The 21,370-nt window shown below is 49.0% G+C and overlaps 2 protein-coding genes across 3 annotated transcripts in view; both read left to right on the top strand.

Moving 5' to 3' along the window:
* The first annotated feature begins 6,281 nt into the window (after window positions 1-6,281).
* The window catches only part of LOC142492537 (antileukoproteinase-like), a 23,587-nt gene continuing 8,498 nt past the window's right edge, over window positions 6,282-21,370 (top strand). For both annotated transcript variants that reach the window (XM_075595236.1, XM_075595235.1), the window contains exons 1-3: window positions 6,282-6,417; window positions 8,197-8,355; window positions 15,217-15,390. In XM_075595236.1, the coding sequence (XP_075451351.1) occupies window positions 6,342-6,417; window positions 8,197-8,355; window positions 15,217-15,390 (409 nt within the window). In that variant the 5' untranslated portion in view covers window positions 6,282-6,341. The remainder of the gene's footprint in view (window positions 6,418-8,196; window positions 8,356-15,216; window positions 15,391-21,370) is intronic.
* The window catches only part of LOC142492538 (antileukoproteinase-like), a 193,111-nt gene continuing 178,044 nt past the window's right edge, over window positions 6,304-21,370 (top strand). Inside the window, exon 1 of the mRNA XM_075595237.1 lies at window positions 6,304-6,365. Coding sequence (XP_075451352.1) covers window positions 6,342-6,365 — 24 coding nt within the window. The 5' untranslated portion in view covers window positions 6,304-6,341. The remainder of the gene's footprint in view (window positions 6,366-21,370) is intronic.

The following is a 21,370-nucleotide window of genomic DNA, read 5'->3' as shown; positions in this document are numbered from 1 at the left end:
GGATGAGAAGCGGCAGGTACGGAGGAAGCACGCCGCGGGGGGACGCGCTCCCCGATTCCTTACAGTAAGGTGCGCGGGGAGGATGAGAAGCGGCAGGTACGGAGGAAGCACGCCGCGGGGGACGCGCTCCCTGATTCCTTACAGTAAGGTGCGCGGGAGGATGAGAAGCAGCAGGTACGGAGGAAGCACGCCGCGGGGGACGCGCTCCCTGATTCCTTACAGTAAGGTGCGCGGGAGGATGAGAAGCAGCAGGTACGGAGGAAGCACGCCGCGGGGGACGCGCTCCCCGATTCCTTACAGTAAGGTGCGCGGGAGGATGAGAAGCAGCAGGTACGGAGGAAGCACGCCGCGGGGACGCGCTCCCTGATTCCTTACAGTGAGGTGCGCGGGAGGATGAGAAGCGGCAGGTACGGAGGAAGCACGCCGCGGGGGACGCGCTCCCCGATTCCTTACTGTAAGGTGCGCGGGAGGATGAGAAGCAGCAGGTAAGTAGGAAGCACGCCGCGGGTGACGCGCTCCCCGACTCCTTACAGTAAGGTGCGCGGGAGGACGAGAAGCAGCAGGTAAGGAGGAAGCACGCCGCGGGGGATGCGCTCCCCGACTCCTTACAGTAAGGTGCGCGGGAGGATGAGAAGCGGCAGGTACGGAGGAAGCACGCCGCGGGGGGACGCGCTCCCCGATTCCTTACAGTAAGGAGCGCGGGAGGATGAGAAGCAGCAGGTACGGAGGAAGCACGCCGCGGGGGACGCGCTCCCCGATTCCTTACAGTAAGGTGCACGGGAGGATGAGAAGCGGCAGGTACGAAGGAAGCACGCCGCGGGGGACGCGCTCCCCGATTCCTTACAGTAAGGTGCGCGGGAGGATGAGAAGCGGCAGGTATGGAGGAAGCACGCCGCGGGGGGGACGCGCTCCCCGATTCCTTACAGTAAGGTGCGCGGGGAGGATGAGAAGCGGCAGGTACGGAGGAAGCACGCCGCGGGGGACGCGCTCCCCGATTCCTTACAGTAAGGTGTGGGGGAGGATGAGAAGCGGCAGGTACGGAGGAAGCACGCCGCGGGGGACGCGCTCCCCGATTCCTTACAGTAAGGTGCGCGGGAGGATGAGAAGCGGCAGGTAAGGAGGAAGCACGCCGCAGGGGGACGCGCTCCCCCATTCCTTACAGTAAGGTGCGCGGGAGGATGAGAAGCGGCAGGTAAGGAGGAAGCACGCCGCGGGGGAAGCGCTCCCCGATTCCTTACAGTAAGGTGCGCGGGAGGATGAGAAGCGGCAGGTATGGAGGAAGCACGCCGCGGGGGACGCGTTCCCCGATTCCTTACAGTAAGGTGCGCGGGAGGATGAGAAAGCGGCAGGTAAGGAGGAAGCACGCCGCGGGGGAAGCGCTCCCCGATTCCTTACAGTAAGGTGCGCGGGAGGATGAGAAGCGGCAGGTAAGGAGGAAGCACGCCGCGGGGGACGCGCTCCCCGTCTCCTTACAGTAAGGTGCGCGGGAGGATGAGAAGCAGCAGGTAAGTAGGAAGCACGCCGCGGTGGACGCGCTCCCCGATTCCTTACAGTAAGGTGCGCGGGATGATGAGAAGCGGCAGGTAAGGAGGAAGCACGCCGCGGGGGACGCGCTCCCCGACTCCGTACAGTAAGGTGCGCGGGAGGACGAGAAGCAGCAGGTACGGAGGAAGCACGCCGCGGGGGACGCGCTCCCCGATTCCTTACAGTAAGGTGCGCGGGAGGATGAGAAGCGGCAGGTACGGAGGAAGCACGCTGCGGGGGACGCGCTCCCTGATTCCTTACAGTAAGGTGCGCGGGAGGATGAGAAGCGGCAGGTACGGAGGAAGCACGCCGCGGGGGACGCGCTCCCCGACTCCTTACAGTAAGGTGCGCGGGAGGATGAGAAGCGGCAGGTACGGAGGAAGCACGCCGCGGGGGACGCTCTACCCGACTCCTTACAGTAAGGTGCGCGGGAGGATGAGAAGCAGCAGGTACGGAGGAAGCACGCCGCGGGGGACGCGCTCCCCGATTCCTTACAGTAAGGTGCGCGGGAGGATGAGAAGCAGCAGGTAAGGAGGAAGCACGCCACGGGGGACGCGCTCCCCGATTCCTTACAGTAAGGTGCGCGGGAGGATGAGAAGCGGCAGGTAAGGAGGAAGCACGCCGCGGGGGACGCGCTCCCCGATTCCTTACAGTAAGGTGCGCGGGAGGATGAGAAGCAGCAGGTAAGGAGGAAGCACGCCGCGGGGGACGCGCTCCCCGATTCCTTACAGTAAGGTGCGCGGGAGGATGAGAAGCGGCAGGTAAGTAGGAAGCACGCCGCGGGGGACACGCTCCCCGACTCCTTACAGTAAGGTGCGCGGGAGGATGAGAAGCGGCAGGTACGGAGGAAGCACGCCGCGGGGGACGCGCTCCCCGATTCCTTACAGTAAGGTGCGCGGGAGGTTGAGAAGCGGCAGGTAAGTAGGAAGCACGCCGCAGGGGGACATGCTCCCTGATTCCTTACAGTAAGGTGCGCGGGAGGATGAGAAGCAGCAGGTACGGAGGAAGCACGCCGCGGGGGACGCGCTCCCCGATTCCTTACAGTGAGGTGCGCGGGAGAATGAGAAGCAGCAGGTAAGGAGGAAGCACGCGGGGGACGCGCTCCCCGATTCCTTACAGTAAGGCGCGCGGGAGTATGAGAAGCGGCAGGTACGGAGGAAGCACGCCGCGGGGGACGTGCTCCCCGATTCCTTACAGTAAGGTGCGCGGGAGGATGATAAGCGGCAGGTACGGAGGAAGCACGCCGCGGGGGACGCGCTCCCCGATTCCTTACAGTAAGGTGCGCGGGAGGATGATAAGCGGCAGGTACGGAGGAAGCACGCCGCGGGGGACGCGCTCCCCGATTCCTTACAGTAAGGTGCGCGGGAGGATGAGAAGCGGCAGGTACGGAGGAAGCACGCCTCGTGGGACGCGCTCCCTGATTCCTTACAGTAAGGTGCGCGGGAGTATGAGAAGCGGCAGGTACGGAGGAAGCACGCCGCGTGGGACGCGCTCCCTGATTCCTTACAGTAAGGTGCGCGGGAGGATGAGAAGCGGCAGGTACGGAGGAAGCACGCCGCGGGGACGCGCTCCCCGATTCCTTACAGTAAGGTGCGCGGGAGGATGAGAAGCAGCAGGTACGGAGGAAGCACGCTGCGTGGGACGCGCTCCCCGATTCCTTACAGTAAGGTGCGCGGGAGGATGAGAAGCGGCAGGTACGGAGGAAGCACGCCACGGGGGACGCGCTCCCCGATTCCTTACAGTAAGGTGCGCGGGAGGATGAGAAGCGGCAGGTACGGAGGAAGCACGCCGCGGGGGACGCGCTCCCCGACTCCTTACAGTAAGGTGCGCGGGAGGATGAGAAGCGGCAGGTACGGAGGAAGCACAGCGCGGGGGACGCGCTCCCCGACTCTTTACAGTAAGGTGCGCGGGAGGATGAGAAGCGGCAGGTACGGAGGAAGCACGCCGCGGGGGACGCGCTCCCCGATTCCTTACAGTAAGGTGGGTGGGAGGATGAGAAGCAGCAGGTACGGAGGAAGCACGCCGCGGGGGACGCGCTCCCTGATTCCTTACAGTAAGGTGCGCGGGAGGATGAGAAGTAGCAGGTAAGGAGGAAGCACGCCGCGGGGGACGCGCTCCCCGACTCCTTACAGTAAGTTGCGCGGGAGGATGAGAAGCGACAGGTACGGAGGAAGCACGCCGCGGGGGACGCGCTCCCTGATTCCTTACAGTAAGGTGCGCGGGATGATGAGAAGCGGCAGGTACGGAGGAAGCACGCCGCGGGGGACGCGCTCCCCGATTCCTTACAGTAAGGTGGGTGGGAGGATGAAAAGCAGCAGGTACGGAGGAAGCACGCCGCGGGGGACGCGCTCCCCGATTCCTTACAGTAAGGCGCGCGGGAGGATGAGAAGCAGCAGGTACGGAGGAAGCACGCCGCAGGGGACGCGCTCCCCGATTCCTTACAGTAAGGTGTGCGGGAGGATGAGAAGCAGCAGGTACGGAGGAAGCACGCCGCGGGGGACGCGCTCCCCGCCTCCTTACAGTAAGGTGCGCGGGAGGATGAAAAGCGGCAGGTACGGAGGAAGCACGCTGCGGGGGACGCGCTCCCCGATTCCTTACAGTAAGGTGCGCGGGAGGATGAGAAGCAGCAGGTACGGAGGAAGCACGCCGCGGGGGACGCGCTCCCCGACTCCTTACAGTAAGGTGCGCGGGAGGATGAGAAGCGGCAGGTACGGAGGAAGCACGCCGCGTGGGACGCGCTCCCCGATTCCTTACAGTAAGGTGCGCGGGAGGATGAGAAGCAGCAGGTACGGAGGAAGCACGCCGCGGGGGACGCGCTCCCCGATTCCTTACAGTAAGGTGCGCGGGAGTATGAGAAGCGGCAATTACGGAGGAAGCACGCCGCGGGGGACGCGCTCCCCGATTCCTTACAGTAAGGTGCGCGGGAGGATGAGAAGCAGCAGGTATGGAGGAAGCACGCCGCGGGGGACGTGCTCCCCGATTCCTGACAGTAAGGTGCGCGGGAGGATGAGAAGCGGCAGGTACGGAGGAAGCACGCCACGGGGGACGCACTCCCCGATTCCTTACAGTAAGGTGCGCGGGAGGATGAGAAGCGGCAGGTAAGGAGGAAGCACGCCGCGGGGGACGCGCTCCCCGATTCCTTACAGTAAGGTGCGCGGGAGGATGAGAAGCGGCAGGTAAGTAGGAAGCACGCCGCAGGGGGACACGCTCCCCCATTCCTTACAGTGAGGTGCGCGGGAGGATGAGAAGCAGCAGGTAAGGAGGAAGCACGCGGGGGACGCGCTCCCCGATTCCTTACAGTAAGGCGCGCGGGAGTATGAGAAGCGGCAGGTACGGAGGAAGCACGCCGCAGGGGACGCGCTCCCCGATTCCTTACAGTAAGGTGCGCGGGAGGATGATAAGCGGCAGGTACGGAGCAAGCACGCCGCGGGGGACGCGCTCCCCGATTCCTTACAGTAAGGTGCGCGGGAGGATGAGAAGCGGCAGGTAAGGAGGAAGCACGCCGCGTGGGACGCGCTCCCTGATTCCTTACAGTAAGGTGCGCGGGAGGATGAGAAGCAGCAGGTACGGAGGAAGCACGCCGCGTGGGACGCGCTCCCTGATTCCTTACAGTAAGGTGGGTGGGAGGATGAGAAGCAGCAGGTACGGAGGAAGCACGCTGCGGGGGACGCGCTCCCCGATTCCTTACAGTAAGGTGCGCGGGAGGATGAGAAGCGGCAGGTACGGAGGAAGCACGCCGCGGGGGACGTGCTCCCCGATTCCTTACAGTAAGGTGGGTGGGAGGATGAGAAGCAGCAGGTACGGAGGAAGCACGCCACGGGGGACGCGCTCCCCGATTCCTTACAGTAAGATGCGCGGGAGGATGAGAAGCGGCAGGTACGGAGGAAGCACAGCGCGGGGGACGCGCTCCCCGACTCCTTACAGTAAGGTGCGCGGGAGGATGAGAAGCGGCAGGTACGGAGGAAGCACGCCGCGGGGGACGCGCTCCCCGATTCCTTACAGTAAGGTGGGTGGGAGGATGAGAAGCAGCAGGTACGGAGGAAGCACGCCGCGGGGGACGCGCTCCCTGATTCCTTACAGTAAGGTGCGCGGGAGGATGAGAAGCAGCAGGTAAGGAGGAAGCACGCCGCGGGGGACGCGCTCCCCGACTCCTTACAGTAAGTTGCGCGGGAGGATGAGAAGCGACAGGTACGGAGGAAGCACGCCGCGGGGGACGCGCTCCCTGATTCCTTACAGTAAGGTGCGCGGGATGATGAGAAGCGGCAGGTACGGAGGAAGCACGCCGCGGGGGACGCGCTCCCCCATTCCTTACAGTAAGGTGGGTGGGAGGATGAGAAGCAGCAGGTACGGAGGAAGCACGCCGCGGGGGACGCGCTCCCCGATTCCTTACAGTAAGGCGCGCGGGAGGATGAGAAGCAGCAGGTACGGAGGAAGCACGCCGCGGGGGACGCGCTCCCCGATTCCTTACAGTAAGGTGTGCGGGAGGATGAGAAGCAGCAGGTACGGAGGAAGCACGCCACGTGGGACGCGCTCCCCGATTCCTTACAGACCCTGGCTATGATGGGGTTAATACAAGTCTTAGGGATTCTCAGGTCCCTGGCAGTAACAGGGTTAATACATTTCTAAACGATTCTGAGGTTTAAATGACGCACTGTGATATGCTTATTGTTCAATCTTGTAACAACCAGCCCCAGGTCTGATTCGTTTGTGTCCCTCCCTTCCCTCTTCCTTGTCCTGTCCCCTCCCTTCTCCGAGCTCAGGTATAAATTCCAGTGTGTGACAGCCCTGGGGACTCAGACACAGCTCCAGAGACCAACATGTCTCCAACCGCTGGCTCCCTCTTTCTGGGGCTCGTTCTGTGCTCTGTGGGCATCTGGGCAGCAATTCCTGAAGGTGAGTAACTCGGCAGGGAGATATGGTAGAAAGGTGAGTAACATGGCAGGGAGATATGGTAGAGAGGTTAGTAACATGGCAGGGAGATATGGTAGGGAGGTTAGTAACATGGCAGGAAGATATGGGAGGGAGGGAAGTAACATGGCAGGGAGATATGGGAGGGAGGTGAGTAACATGGCAGGAAGATATGGGAGGTCGGTGTCCTGTAAAAATATGGAATCTGGGCAGCGGTTACTCCAGGTAAGTAACATGGCAGGGTGATATGGGAGGGAGGTGAGTAGCATGGCAGGGAGAGATAGAACGGAGGGGAGTAACACAGCAGGGAGATATAGGAGGGATGTGAGTATCATGGTAGGGAGATATGGGAGGGAGGTGAGTAACATGGCAGGGAGATATGGGAGGGAGGTGAGTAGCATGGCAGGGAGAGATAGAACGGAGGGGAGTAACACAGCAGGGAGATATAGGAGGGAGGTGAGTAACATGGCAGGGAGATATGGGAGGTAGGTGTCCTGTAAAAATATCGGTAGTCGGTATGGAAGCAGGGGTCAGGACTGGCGACAGAGTTGCAAAGTCCAGGAGACAGGCAGAGATCAGTGCAGGCGGAAGGCAGCGAGGTCGGGGTCACGGTCCAGGGTCAACAACAGGGAAATCCAATGAACAGGGAAGCCAAAGGGAGCGGCACGCCAAAGGGATAGGCAGCAACACGGAAGGACAAGGAACGGGGAAGGCTCAGGAACTAGAGCCCAGGGCGGCCAGGAACACAACTAAACATATACAATGCTCAGGCAGGGGCTGGGAGTCACTGGCTGCTATTTAAGCCCTGGAACAGGTGCAGCCAATATAGCAGGATGCCAGTAATCAAAATGTCCTCAGCAGCCAGGTAAGGGCGGGCTCCAGCCAAAGCCTGGACTGGAACCCTTACAGAATAAGCAGACTGAATACAAACTAAATGTGACAAAACGTGGTCAGTCCTTGATGGAGAATGATTTCGGAGGGCTTGGAGACATCAGGCTTAGCAATACTGCTTAATAGCACAGAACATTTTCTTGCATAAACAGGATATACATGTAAGGGAAGACAGCATAATTATGGTAATTATCTCCTTCTGTATTGAAAGCGTAAATGTCTCTGTCCTCATGGACTCACTCTGCTGCCTTCCTATTCATTTCTGTGTAAACTGCAATTTTTTCCTCCTTTATTTTAAGGCTCTACCCTCCCCCGCACCTCCATACAGTATATCTCAACTCTGCTCTCTCGTTCCACCCCTATATGTCCCTTACACTTAATCCAAGGTTGTCTCATCTTTCCACCTGTTACCTTTAAAGCGCTATCTCATCTTAAATTTGTGTCACTAATCTCTCCTTACCTGTGGGAAACTCTTCCACTCAATATGCATCAGGCATCTTCACTTTCCACGTTCAGCCACGCTACAAATCACCCTCTTAAGAGAAGTATCTCAGTTAGCGTTCTGTGAACTCCAGATACACGTGGCCTCCAATGTCTTCACTTCTAATAATGCACTTTTACTCCTAATGTGTCGGTAAGCCCCCAACATAACACTTAGAGTGTAAGCTCTTAAGGACAGGGATTACTTTTGCCTTATTTTGTCATTTACCTGTTGCCCTTATTTCCATTATTTATACATTATTTACCTTCTAATGCAATGTTGTAGATCTCTGTGTACATTGTACTTTTTATCTGAGACTACAATCCCAGGTCACTTTCTGTTTATAAACTGCTCAGAAATCTCAGTTGATTTTCTAATTTGTAATTTTTCAGGAGTTCTGGAAAAACCTGGCACGTGTCCCCCAGAAGTGGTTCTGCCCGAATGTGCATACTCGAGATTTGCTCCACAATGTTTGAATGACAGTGCCTGCGACGGGGAACTGAAGTGCTGTCACTCTCGCTGCACGTTACGCTGTGTTCAGCCACTAAAAGGTATGGAGGGACGTCAGACAGGGAGAGAGAGAAAGTGAGAGAGAGAGAGAGAGAGACACACACAAAGGCAGAGACTTTATACCTGAGGTGTATCAGGTGTGTTCTCAGGTATTTTTGTTCCATCCTGTTGAGTTTAGGTTTATTTACTGTTCATGCACTTGGTTCATTTTTCTTCATCTCTCCTACATAAGCCATACAGGGTATATTGATTATTTTTGCCCGGTGTGAATATGCGATAACTTAATGCACACAGTGAGATGCCTCTTAAATCAATAATCCCAGACTCTAAAGAGACCACGTGCTTACATTTCTCACAGAGGTATACGCCTTGTACATGTGGCTAGATGTGTGCAACAAGTGACTTTCTAAACCTTTGTTATTATTGCAATTATGGAGTATTAATTGCTAACTAACAATATATTTATCTTATATACAGTGTATACCTTGTATCAAACTTTCTTTGTGTAAACTCCTTCTGGTTATAACTCCACGCTTAATCCAACTGCACTTGAAACATACTGCAACACAGTCACTCAGCACACACAGTGCTTGCAAGCTCCCAATGACCTTGCATTTGGAATAGAGAGGAATGTGTCTCTTTGCTGTCAACACTACATGACGTAAGGTAGTAAAATTAGAGCAGGATGTATTTTTCTTATGGAAGAACTTGGATAAACTGGAAATGTGGGTATGTAAATGGTAGATAAATGTGAGGTTATGCATTTGGAAAGCAAGAACAAGCAGCCTGCATACAAACTGCAGTATATTGCACAAAACATTGTCAATCCTTGATGGAGAAGGATTTAGGAGTCCTTGCAGATACCAGGCTTAGCAATAATGCTAAATGTCAGGCAGGATCTGCAAAGGCTAATAGAGTATTTTCTAGCATAAAACAGGGTATAGATGGAAGAGAATACAGCATAATTATTGCAATAGTCTCCTGCTCTTTTAGGTACATATCTGCTTCTGACCTCACAGACTCAATCTGCTGGCTTCCTATTAATTTCTGTATAAACTGCATTTTGTTTTCAGGCTCTACCCCCCTCCGCACCTGCATGCAGTATATCTCAACTCTGATCTCTCATCACACCTTTACATGTCAATTACATTTAACCCAAGTGTGTCTCATCTTTCCACCTGTTACCTTAAAACCCCTATCTCATCTTAAATGTGTGTCCCTAATCTCTCCCTACCTGTGGGAATCTCTTCCTCACATTAAGCATCAGGCATCTTCCCTTTCCACATTCAGCCAAGTTACAAATCCACCTCTTAAGAGAAGAATCTCAGTTATGTTCTGTGAACTCCAGATACACATGACCTCCCCTATAAGTGATAAAGAGAAGTGCAATACTAACACAAAAATAGCTTCTCTGTGCAGCTTTAAGTAAACGATATCTAGACTATCGTGTTAAAGTGTGATTGTGAAAAAATAAAGCGCAATAGAGTGCTATCACAAAAAAACTTAACCAAGAATATCCCAGTAAAAGTGATGTGATGGTGACCAAGTGAACAAATCACTCACATAATTCTGCAGGAAAAGGGTCCGATCACGCGCGACTCTCTCTTAAGGAATACAAGAGGAGTACATAGCATAATACAATTTCATGCACAAACAAATGGATTTAAAAGGGGAAGGACACACTCACATTCTCCCAAATAATAAATTACAATGAGTGCTTTAAGGGCACACTCTCGCCACTCTGGGACTGTCTCTGTGTTACGCCGGTGCTGCCCGCAGACCAGACCCGTCCCCTGAGCTGAAGGGCTAAGTGGTAATACACGCACTCGCAGCAAAGGGAGCGTGCCCGGAGCGTGGTGTAAAGCATTGCCAGGCCAGATGGAGTAACATAGACATTGCCGTCTACAGACGTTGCCGGTACCGTGTGTAGCGATAAAATAGTGAATGCCTTGCCGAGGTCAGGGAGCGGAGAGTTGAGGAAGGTTGTAGTCCAAGCCGTGATCGAGGGATGCCAGAGAGTGCATAGTCCGAGGAGTACCGAGGTCAAAATCCAAAGGGGGTAATCATACGGGCCATGTCAGAACCTGTGGAATCACCAAGAGTAGACAGAGTAACATCCATGCAGAGACTATGTCGAGCGATGAATGAGAGCACAGAGAAGCTAGATAAAGCTGGGTGGACCAATCAGGGATGGGGGCAGGTCAGAAAAGCTGCAAGGAGACTTTCCTGATTGGTGCAGCAATTACAAGCCAGGTGAACCTTGGTGTTCCTGTGAGAACGCCCGCGCGGCATACAGGGCGGAACCTGAGATCAGTAGGGCAGGTAGAAGAGTGGGCACTGGGTGTGTTTTCCATAAGCCGTGTGTGCGCGTGACCAGCGCTGGAGAAGGCACGTGCGCGTGATGGGGGGTATGGGAACACGCCTGCCGCTGAGGAGGGTGGATGGTGGCGGAATCGCCAAGGGGAGCGATCCCGTGGCGGCAAAGGAGCTGAGGAGCCATGGAGGTAGGTAAGAGCGGGTTGCGCTGCGCGCCCTGGGTCTGCCTGAAGGTAGACTGTGTTTTGTGAGAAGAATGCTGAAAGCACGGATTCCTAACACTCTGGAACTGGAAGAGTCTCGGTGTAGGTCCCCGTTTGCCACCTGGATACTCCGATCCACGTTGTTCAATGGCAGCAGTCGGCTCTTCCGCGTCTGTGCGCGCAGCAGTGTATGGTGGCTCGCGAAGGACTGGACTCTTCCTCACCAACTACGGAGTCTTCAGAGGGCAAAAAACCCTATGCGTTTCACCTACTATCTAGTTCGGCTTCCACAACCCCTGAAAATGACCTTGAGCCCGTCCCTTCTGGTTCCTCAGGAGGGAAGAGCCAAATTTAGAGGAGTCTGTGTTCACCCTTTGTAAGGAGTGGACGTGAGTTCCCTCATCTCCCCTCCCGAGAGTGTGAGAGGCCAGTCAGGCTGCAAGGCTGACTGGTCTTTAAGAGCAAAGGCTCCAGACTCAGAGAGCATGCATCATCAAGAGGCCTGGATCCTCTGCGACCCTTGACCCTGCAACGCTGTGCAGTGACTGCCAAGAATAAAGACCCTTTATTAACTTTTACACCTGCCTGGATCTGAGTCAGTGGAAGAGTGAATGAGAGATGTGCTTCAGGGGGACTGCCTCCATTCTACATGGAGCCCACCGAAGCTGGAGGCCCTGAACCACAGATGAAGAACCCAGATGACACCAAAAGTCTGTACTGATCTCCATATCATTGCAGATCAGCAACGCTTTCCTTACCCTCCCAGGTATGCGCACCAACAAGAGGGTGGGGGAAACAGTGCTACATCTATATACATTGTATCATACTTTCTTTGTGTAAGCTCCTTCTGGTTATTACTGACACTTAATCCAACTGCACTTGAAACATACTGCAGCACAGTCACTCAGCACAAACTGCGCTTGCAAGCTCCCACTGATCTTGAAGGTGAAATAGAGAGGAAAGTGACAGCACTATGGTAAGGTAGTAAAATTAGTGTAGGATGTAATTTCCTTATGGAAGGACTTTGATAAACTGGAAATTTGGGCAGGTACTGTACATGGCAGATAAATGTGAGGTGCATACAAACTACAGTAAATGGTACAAAACATTGTCAATCCTTGATGCAGAAGGATTTAGGAGTCCTTGCAGACAGCAGGCTTAGCAGTAGTGCTCAATGTCAGACAGGATCTGCAAAGGCTAATTCAATCTTTTCTACCTTAAAAGAGTGTATGGATGCAAGAGAATACAGTATAATTAGCCAGACATACAGTACACACCTGATTTCACCCATGCCTCCATGTAATCTCTTCCCTTGTAAATTGTGTTAACCCTCTCATTTTAATACTGACTAACCTTAAGACTTAGCAAAACAGAGGACCCCAAGAGATATGGTCAGATAGCACCCCCGAAATATGCACTCAATGCCTAATGGATAAGATACGGCATAAATAGCCAAAACTAAAACAAAATATCCAATGCGATGAGGCAAGTCTGCAGCTCCCTCCGTGACGGCACTCCTACGACATCCTACTCAGCCGACACGTGTTTCGCATGTACTGTATGACACGCTTCATCAGGGGGAGAAGTCTCATCGCGTCCCATACAAAACGGCTTGTATACGGGTGGGCTATCACTCATTGTATGGGAGTTGTTTTGCTGTCTGGCAGCTGTCTGTCCAGAGGACTTTGTTATTTGCTGCATTTCCATGTGCTAATATACACTAACATTGCTTATTTACGCTATGTGGTGTTTGTGTTTATAGTGTGGTGATCACCTATACATTTTAGCAGGCTACCACTTTTAGCTATATTCACTGCACCTCACACTCTAGTGTTTACCTATTGATATGGGACACCAGGGAGATGACTGTTGCTAGATATCTTTGCAATTTATATTGGGTTTATGTCACTACATTTAAGTATAACATTTGATTCAGGTTACATCTACCCTGCCTACAGTGATTGATATTATGGTACCATAGTGATAAAGCAAAGAAGAAGAATCAGGCACACAGACTTAATCATCAGTGAAAGGGGTTTATTGTGCCAAGAAATCCAACGTTTCGACAGTAATACTGCCTTTCTCAAGGTGTAGGCTGTAGGCTTAAGTAACCCCACTATCACCTATGTATTAGAGTGCGTGCACTACCATCATACCATAGTGATAAACCCTTACACAGTGCGATGGCAGCTGCAATAGATATCTTTAAGGAAAAGGTAGACATTTTAAGAAAAGAAAGGTATTCATGGATGTACCGAATAAGCAAACAGGGGAAGGAGGTTGAACCAGGGAGAATTGTGATTGCTCTTACTGGAGTCAGGAAATAATAACATGATTCCCTTATGAGACATAATGAGGATAATGTATCACTGGGGTTATTTGTTTGTCTTGTGAAGTAATATATGATAATTACAAATAACAGGTGAGTATCTCTGTCATCTAAATTTAACATAGAATGAACTCGATAAATATGTTTATTTTTTAAACCTCATGTAGTACCTGTCCCCCCCACAAACCCACCCCCCACCCCTTCCTCCACCTCACGGAAGATCTGACCACTACATGGGTGTTTTCCCCGGTGCTGTAGCTCACCTGTTGGTTCAGGTGGTCTGAGTGGCTCCACAGTTGTAGTTTGGGAGCAGCTACAGGGCAGGCTTTCTCTTGGTTCTACTGTGCAGGACCTCCAGACCATGTGGATCCTGCAGGATGGTCCCCCCAGGCAATACTCCTTTCCAATAATCACACCCCATAGTGGGTCCAACAGTAGCTTTATTGCATAACAGCATGTACATCCTCCAGCCCTCGAGCAAGACCCCAGGGGCTTCAGACCCTCAGATCCCTCCTAATCTCCTGACCCTCTTGCAGGGAAAAGGGTATCACACTGTCTCATCATCCACATCCACAGTTTGGTAGAGTGTCTGTTTTTATACCCAGGGGGAGGGGCTTGTAACCCTGCCCCATAACAGGGCAGGTCCAGGTACTGACAGGCATCACACCATATATATATGACCCAGTCAGTACCCTCCCCAGGCATGACACTCTAACTGCCAGTTTAGGCCTGAGCCCTGGATAAGGCAACATATCCAGGCTGCAACTGCAGGCTAGGCCCTACGCAGGAGTTTAACCCCAACACTGCCTGTTCCTGTCAGGATTTATAGTGTTGAGGCCAGTGGAAAGCAATAGCCAGGGGCACTTGGCTACACTCATCTCCTGTGTATGAAATGATTCTCTTCAATTGTTAGACATTGGAATGAATGAACCTTACTGATATAGAGAACGTACACAACAATGATGCATGTTTTTAGCTAACGATAAAGAGTCTTCCTAATGAGGATAAAAGGTTGGCCAGAATGTGTTTGCTACTAAATAAATGGTGCTCAATCTTTAGTGAGACCCCTGTAACTGTAATCACCTGTTACCTTTCTTCTTTTTATTTTCGCATCATGTTTGCTACAGTCAGATGTAGATAAATTTGACATTTTTTCTCTAATATACAATGAAACGCTGTATTAAATATGTTTTAGTTTGAATGTGTATTTTTTTAATTACCCTACTAATTTGTTTAATACAATAAATGTTCCTTTCCCATTTGACAAACAGTCAGTATCACAACACCGGAGTTTTGCATTTCCAGCAGTGTTATAGTACAGAATGGCAAACAGTACCGCTGCTGTTCTTTTATAGTGAATGTAGTACAGGTAGTCCTCGTTATCCAACGCTTTACAATGCAACCTTATGGGCTGTTTTTCAATGCGTTATCCGACACCGGAATGCGTTATCCAACACTCACCGCCACTGATTAAAATGGGACTCACTTTACAACGGTTTCACTATCCAACGCTACTTCCAGAACGGGTCCGTTGGATAACCGAGGACTGCCTGAACACGGTTCCAGTAGCCGTACTGGGTCGCATAAAATGCAGAATATTTGTACTGTAGGTTGTGATTTATTTTAGGAGACGAACATGAGAATTCTTTATAGATGAAATTGTAGTGTACAGAGGTGTTGAAACCTCAGATGTAAGTTTAATACACTTGAGGAAGAGACCTGTGAGGTTTGGAAAATTCTGTACAATATAATTTTTTTGATTTTCATTATCAAAACCTACAATACGTACAGTAACTACAGTATGTCACAATATGTTTTTTGTTGTTGAAAATAAGCTATTTTGTAAGATTGTGTCCTCTGCTATTCTTATACATGAATCCTATATATTTGTTCTGACATTGATAGAGCTTTGTGACAATGTTAAGAAAAGATTGGCTCTCCCCTATGCTGAAGCGCAGAATTAGGACTTTTTCCTGAGACTACAAGTCCAGGTCACTTTCTGTTTATAAACTGCTCGGAAATCTCAGCTCATTTCCTGTTTCATTATTTTTCAGAACCTGAAGTTATCCATGATATAGAAAAGCCTGGCACGTGTCCCCCAGAAGTGTATGATCCCGAATGTAAATTCTCCAAATTTCCTCCACAATGTGAGAATGACAGTACCTGCGACGGGGAACTGAAGTGCTGTCACTCTCGCTGCACGTTACGCTGTGTTAAGCCACTACAAGGTATGGAGGAGGGAGAGAGGGAGAGAGGGAGAGAGATAGAGAGAGAGAGACTTTATACCTGATGTGTATTGTGTATTCCCAGGTATTTTTGTTCCATCCTGTTGAGTTTAGGTTTATTTACTGTACATGCACTTGGTTCATTTTTCTTCATCTCTCCTACATAAGCCATATGTAGATTATTTTTGCCCGGTCTGAATATGCGATAATTTAATGCACACAGTACAGTGAGATGCCTCTTAAATCAATAATCGCAGACTCTAAAGAGACCACGTCCTTACATTTCTCACAGAGGTATACTCCTTGTACATGTGGCAAGATGTGTGCAACAAGTGAAATGCTTAACCTTTGTTATTATTGCAATTATGAGTATTAATTGCTAACTAACAATATATTGATCTTATCTATATACCTTGTATCAAACTTTCTTTGTGTAAGCTCCTTCTTGTTAATACTCCACACTTAATCCAACTGCACTTGAAACATACAGCAGAACAGTTACTCAGCACACACAGTGCTATATAAAGACATACAATACAATACAACAGTGCCTGCAAGCTCCCAGGGATCTTGAGGGTGAAATTGAGGAACGTCTCTATCTTTGCTGACAACACTACATAATATCTAACACTTCAACAAATGACCACCAGGGGTCACTAGAAGCCCTAAAGTTGCACTCAAAAGTTGAAGCACCTAGGTTAGGTACTGGAGATAAGTGCTATTATCATAGCGATAGGACCAAAGGGAAAGGGTCCATAAGCTACCCTGCAGCGGACTCACAGCAGTCCGAATATAAATGTAAAAAATAATACCATTTTAACAATCTCTATACAACGACAAAACACACAACGACATATCTAAACGCAACAGCTTAAAATCCCAAATGGAGGAGACAGCAATGGGTAGAGTATAGTCTGTATATATACTTTACTGTAAGGAATACATATCCGATATAGGGATGAGGGGAAAATGAGGTAGTATACAGGTATATACACACACTCAGCAATGGATAGTGCAATATGAAGTACGGGAAGAAATTTGTTGGGTGTAGTATATACCTGTGTATAAGAAAGGTCACAGATATACACTCCCTCTAATGCAGTAAGTATTGCCACAAATGCACTTATAAACACACAAAAGATATCCAGAAAGCCACATAGCTAGTCAAAGAATGTACATAAATGAGCCGTGCCAGAATGGCAAATATCCCTCCTATATCATGCATCAGCAGTAAGGTTCTCAGTGCAGGTAACTAGCTGTGGTGATGAGTAGAATAGCGTGTATACAGTACATAGCGCTGTATGTAGTTAATGACTATTGCTTGTTGTAGACATTACGTCACTGATGTTTTTTGATTTGGCAGGGGTAAGAATTAATGCTGACCCAGTTCATAGATCTCCTCAACTCCCTAGCATCCACAGTCAGATTTACCTTATCCTTTAGCGACACTGAGAACAGATTTGTAGATATGATTGACTGATGGATCGCTAGGGACGAAAATCTATTATAAGTGTAACGGCTGGACTCCCCTTGTCTGACCCACCCAATCTCACATTGGCGCGTGTGGTCTAACCGGTCCCCATTATATGTTCGTGTGTGGTGGTGCACCTGCAAGTAACAGGACTCCTGAGTCTCCCACTTGGTGTTATTCGGGGATGTCATCAGGGCAGGTAACTGAGGTAGTGGGTACGAGTCCAACTTACATCATGTGCAGCGCCTCCACCTCATCAGGGTCTATGCTTCCGCAGGGAGATGATCCTGGTGAGGAACTCCTTCTCGGTGGTGCTCACCACTGCTGAGTAATCTCACACTCACACAGTGGGAATATCTTTAACAAGGCCATCTTTATTGTAGACGATATAGCAGACTGCCACACGCAGCTGCCGGCTCTAGCCGCGCATTTCTCCGTGCTGTCCCTTTGCCAGGTACGCCCTCCCGTGTTGAAGTGGGATTCCCTCTTCTCCTAGAGAGATCACCCCTGTGCCAGGTCCCTGGACACAGGGTGGCTTTGACAGACTTGATTGGTCAACCTGTGTACCGCTAGTTACTGCACTAGGGTCACAAAGTGTTCTTACACAACTTGCATCAACTGCTTCTCAACACTTGCCAACTCCCAAACTCTAACTGTGTTGTGCTTTATATACTTCAGGAGGCAGGCGCATCCCTGATGTCACTATCCAGGGACTCAGAGCAGGCAGCCACTCCCCTCCGTACATAGGGCACCTCACTATGGTGTGAGGGAAAACCTCCATGTCTACTGCTGGCATACCTGTACTGACCAGGACTTACTGCCAACAGAGAGGAAAGCAATATACCATTATTATGCATGGCTATATAAGAATACTGATAGAAATACTGCACCCTTCTTTTAGCTGCAGGCCATTGTCTAGCAGCTCTTAACCATGGCCTGCCCTATACACCGACTCTGAGGCTCCTCCACAACCCCAGAAACAAGGCACACCTGGCCCACTCTAACAGATATGAGTAGGAAAGTCCCCAAAAAGGAGTCCAAATAAAGTTCTGGAATCACTGGAGAGGGCACGTGCTATAAATAGAGAGGATTTGTTATTGGGGAGGTCTGATGTAGCCTCTAATGAATGCTTTTGCTTTGTTGGCATGCTCCCCAGGGTATAACACCATTTTAAAGTAAGATTTCATCATTATCGGCATATATTTACAAGTGAAGAAACTAGACGGCCTCTTTTTTTCTGCTCCCCCATTGTTTTGCTTTAAGAGGGGTAAAAGCATTGGTGATAACCTGATCCAAACTCATCCGGTTACTAAGTGTTAGTTACTGATCCATGACCCATTGGCTCACTAGATTTCCAGGGGTCTGTAAATGTCGCGGATGTGTGGAGTGCTGATTTTTGATCACATTGTCTGGCACTTTACCCATTAGTATATGGGACGCAGCCTTAGCTTTGCGATCCTATATGGATTACCAATGCATGCTGACGGTCACAATATGTATGACAGCCAAGTCTTCACATTTCGGTGGTTAAAGTGGATTCCCATGGGAGACCGTGCCTGTCGCCTTGTTTCCACTCTCTGTCACTGTTATGTTCCTGGGACCTGTTTTACATTACATTATTACTTTATACTGACCAGCCTCTCTGTTTTGGTGGTTACCGTTGGCGAAAGAAAATGTGCCAGCTGGTTAAACCACGTGAAAACAGGTTTTATACAGTATGAGTACTATGGAAACATGGAGCTTTGTTAGGTTTATTGCCTAGGAAAAACAGATGTTTGACTCAATTTTCTTCTTGGTTGTTTTTTTCTTTAATACACTTCCAGGTTGTGCAGTATAAATCTATGTGTATGTCTCCCTTAAACAATACTAGTCCTGATGAAGGGGTGCCAGTTAGCTCCAAAATGTTGGATTTTCAATTTTTTTTGTATGTATTTTTTTGTTTACTTACTGATATATATATATATATATATATATATATAACGAAAAGACAGCGCGGCTCCCATAGCATAATACTGTGATTTAATAATAAAATATACGTGCAGATAGATCACGGACACTTACATTGTGCAAAATGAAATAAGACAGTGATATAAAGTCTTTAGTCACCCGATGGAGCCTCCGTGGATGAATAACGTGTGTGGATGCCAGGAGGGTGCGCGCGCACCCGGTCTCCCCCTGGTTGTAAATCCCGCGAGAGTGAGTGTCCTCCAATACCACAGGATGCTGACGCGGCAGTCAGACTTCCTACATCAAGGTATTAAACGTAATGAATCCAGACCAGCTCCATAGCGAGCGAGATGCTGAATGACTCAAAATATTCTCAAAATATGAGTATTGTATTAAAAAAGTCCAATGCTAGCTCCTTCCCTACGCGTTTCGTCACGATATGCGACTTCCTCAGGGGTAGAGCTATACTGGCAGAGATGCCATATATATGCCATTATAAAATAGAGCACATTAAAAACACCTGAATATTTAATTGATTGTTAAAATCATTAACTCTTGAAGGGCTGGGAAGGAAGAGGGGATGAAACATAAGGGAAACAAAGGGTAAATACATAATACATAAAACATGGCAAAAACTAGCAACATAAATGATGTGTATATATATATACACATTTATAGATGTCATATGTATAAATGCAGTAAGAGTGGTATATATATTGATGTTGCTAAACACAATAATTAAATAGTTCAGATGTTGATATATAATACACAGTGATAAACATATTATATGATGAAACAACAACTTGAAATACTAAAAAAGCATATATAAATTTCTCAAAACATACATAGAAGGTATATACATACATAGTGTATATATAAAATATATAATACATGAACAACATATTGATTCAAAGAATATAAATATAAAAGCTGAAAATAAATAAGAATAAAAAATATATGATAAATATAAAATATATATATAAAAGAAAATGAATGATAAATATGAATGAAAATGCAAAATAAAAATAAAAATATATGAATGAAAATGATAATGATGAAAATAAAAATAAAAATGTTTATATTAATGAAAATAAAAATGAAAATAAAAAGAACAATGCATATAATTTAAATGAAACAACATTCAATGCAACTATGTACATGAGAATAGATAATTCATTCCCCAGTAATAACCACAGGCATCAGTAAGAATGGTGTCATTGAATTGATAAATATATATATACACCTAAGGTGATGTAGTCATCAGACGAGCAGGGGGACCAAGGAACACTAAACCAGTGTACTAGTATCTATATGTTCATTAAACCCCTTTGGTGACAAAGTGTCTAGTGTATAGATCCAGAAGGTCTCTCGCAAACATAACCTCCTGAATCTATCACCCCCAATGAGATACACTGGTATGTGTTCAATACCCCTAATAGTTAGAGATGCCGGATCTTTATTGTGACAGATAGAGAAGTGTTTAGAGAGACTACGAGCCAAATTACCATTTATGATGTTACGTCTGTGCTCTAGAAACCTGGTACTCATAGGTCGTATTGTTCTCCCAATGTACTGTAGGCCACAGGAGCATGAAAGGAGATAGACTATGTAGGTGGAGAGACAGTTTATCCTGCCCTTGACACCATGCCCTCTCTTATTGGATAAAGAACAGAATTTCTCACCGGCAATAAGATGTTTACATGTAAGACATCTCGTACGTCCACATGAAAAATTGCCGGAGAGACGGTCAGAGGAAACTGAATCTCCATCCATAGTCATTCTTAATCGACAAGGGGCCACAATGTTGTTAATATTTCTAGCTTTTTTGTATGTGACTGGAATATATGCAGGCAAAACAGGTCCCAGAAAAGGATCATTCTTGAGAATATCCCAGTGGTTGTTCAATATCTATTTAATTTTGTATGCAGACTGATTGAATTTAGTGACGAATCTCGGACACTTGTCCTGATTTGAACCCATATCATGTTTATTAAGGGGATAGGTGGTGACTTTGGAGTTAGATTGAGCAAGAAGAACATCCCTACTAATATCCTTAACCTCATTAAGAGCACCAGTGGCAGTCTTTTCCTTGTAGCCCTTGTGAATAAATTTGGAAACCAATTCCTGTCCCTCAATTTCAAAACCTTTCTGAGATGAGCAGTTTCTCTTAAGCCGATATAATTGGCTCTTCAGAATATTCTCCAGCCACTTTTGGTGGTGATTACTTGATGCGTGAAGATAACTGATAACAGATACTTCCTTGAAGTGAGTTTTTGTGGATATCTGACCCTCATCATCATCTGTGACAAATAAAACGAGATCTAAAAATGTCATTTGCTTGGGCTGAACGTCAAAAGTGAATTTCAGACCCATCTCGTTCATTCACCACTTCTTTTGGGGCTTTTTTTTTATCCCTTTCCCATTCCTTTCCCATTCCTTTCCCTCATCCATCCACCCTTTCCCTCCCACTTGTTTGTGTTGTATGTTTATTTATGTTTTGTCCTTAGCAGTTACACTGTACATTTAGGTACTAGTATATCCCTCTGTCTATTTTTATTCATATTT

This window comes from Ascaphus truei, chromosome 4, assembly GCF_040206685.1.
Source record: "Ascaphus truei isolate aAscTru1 chromosome 4, aAscTru1.hap1, whole genome shotgun sequence".
NCBI classification, from domain to species: Eukaryota; Metazoa; Chordata; class Amphibia; order Anura; family Ascaphidae; genus Ascaphus; species Ascaphus truei.
Note: the sequence above shows the minus strand (reverse complement) of the source record. Positions and strands in the feature narration are given on the sequence as shown.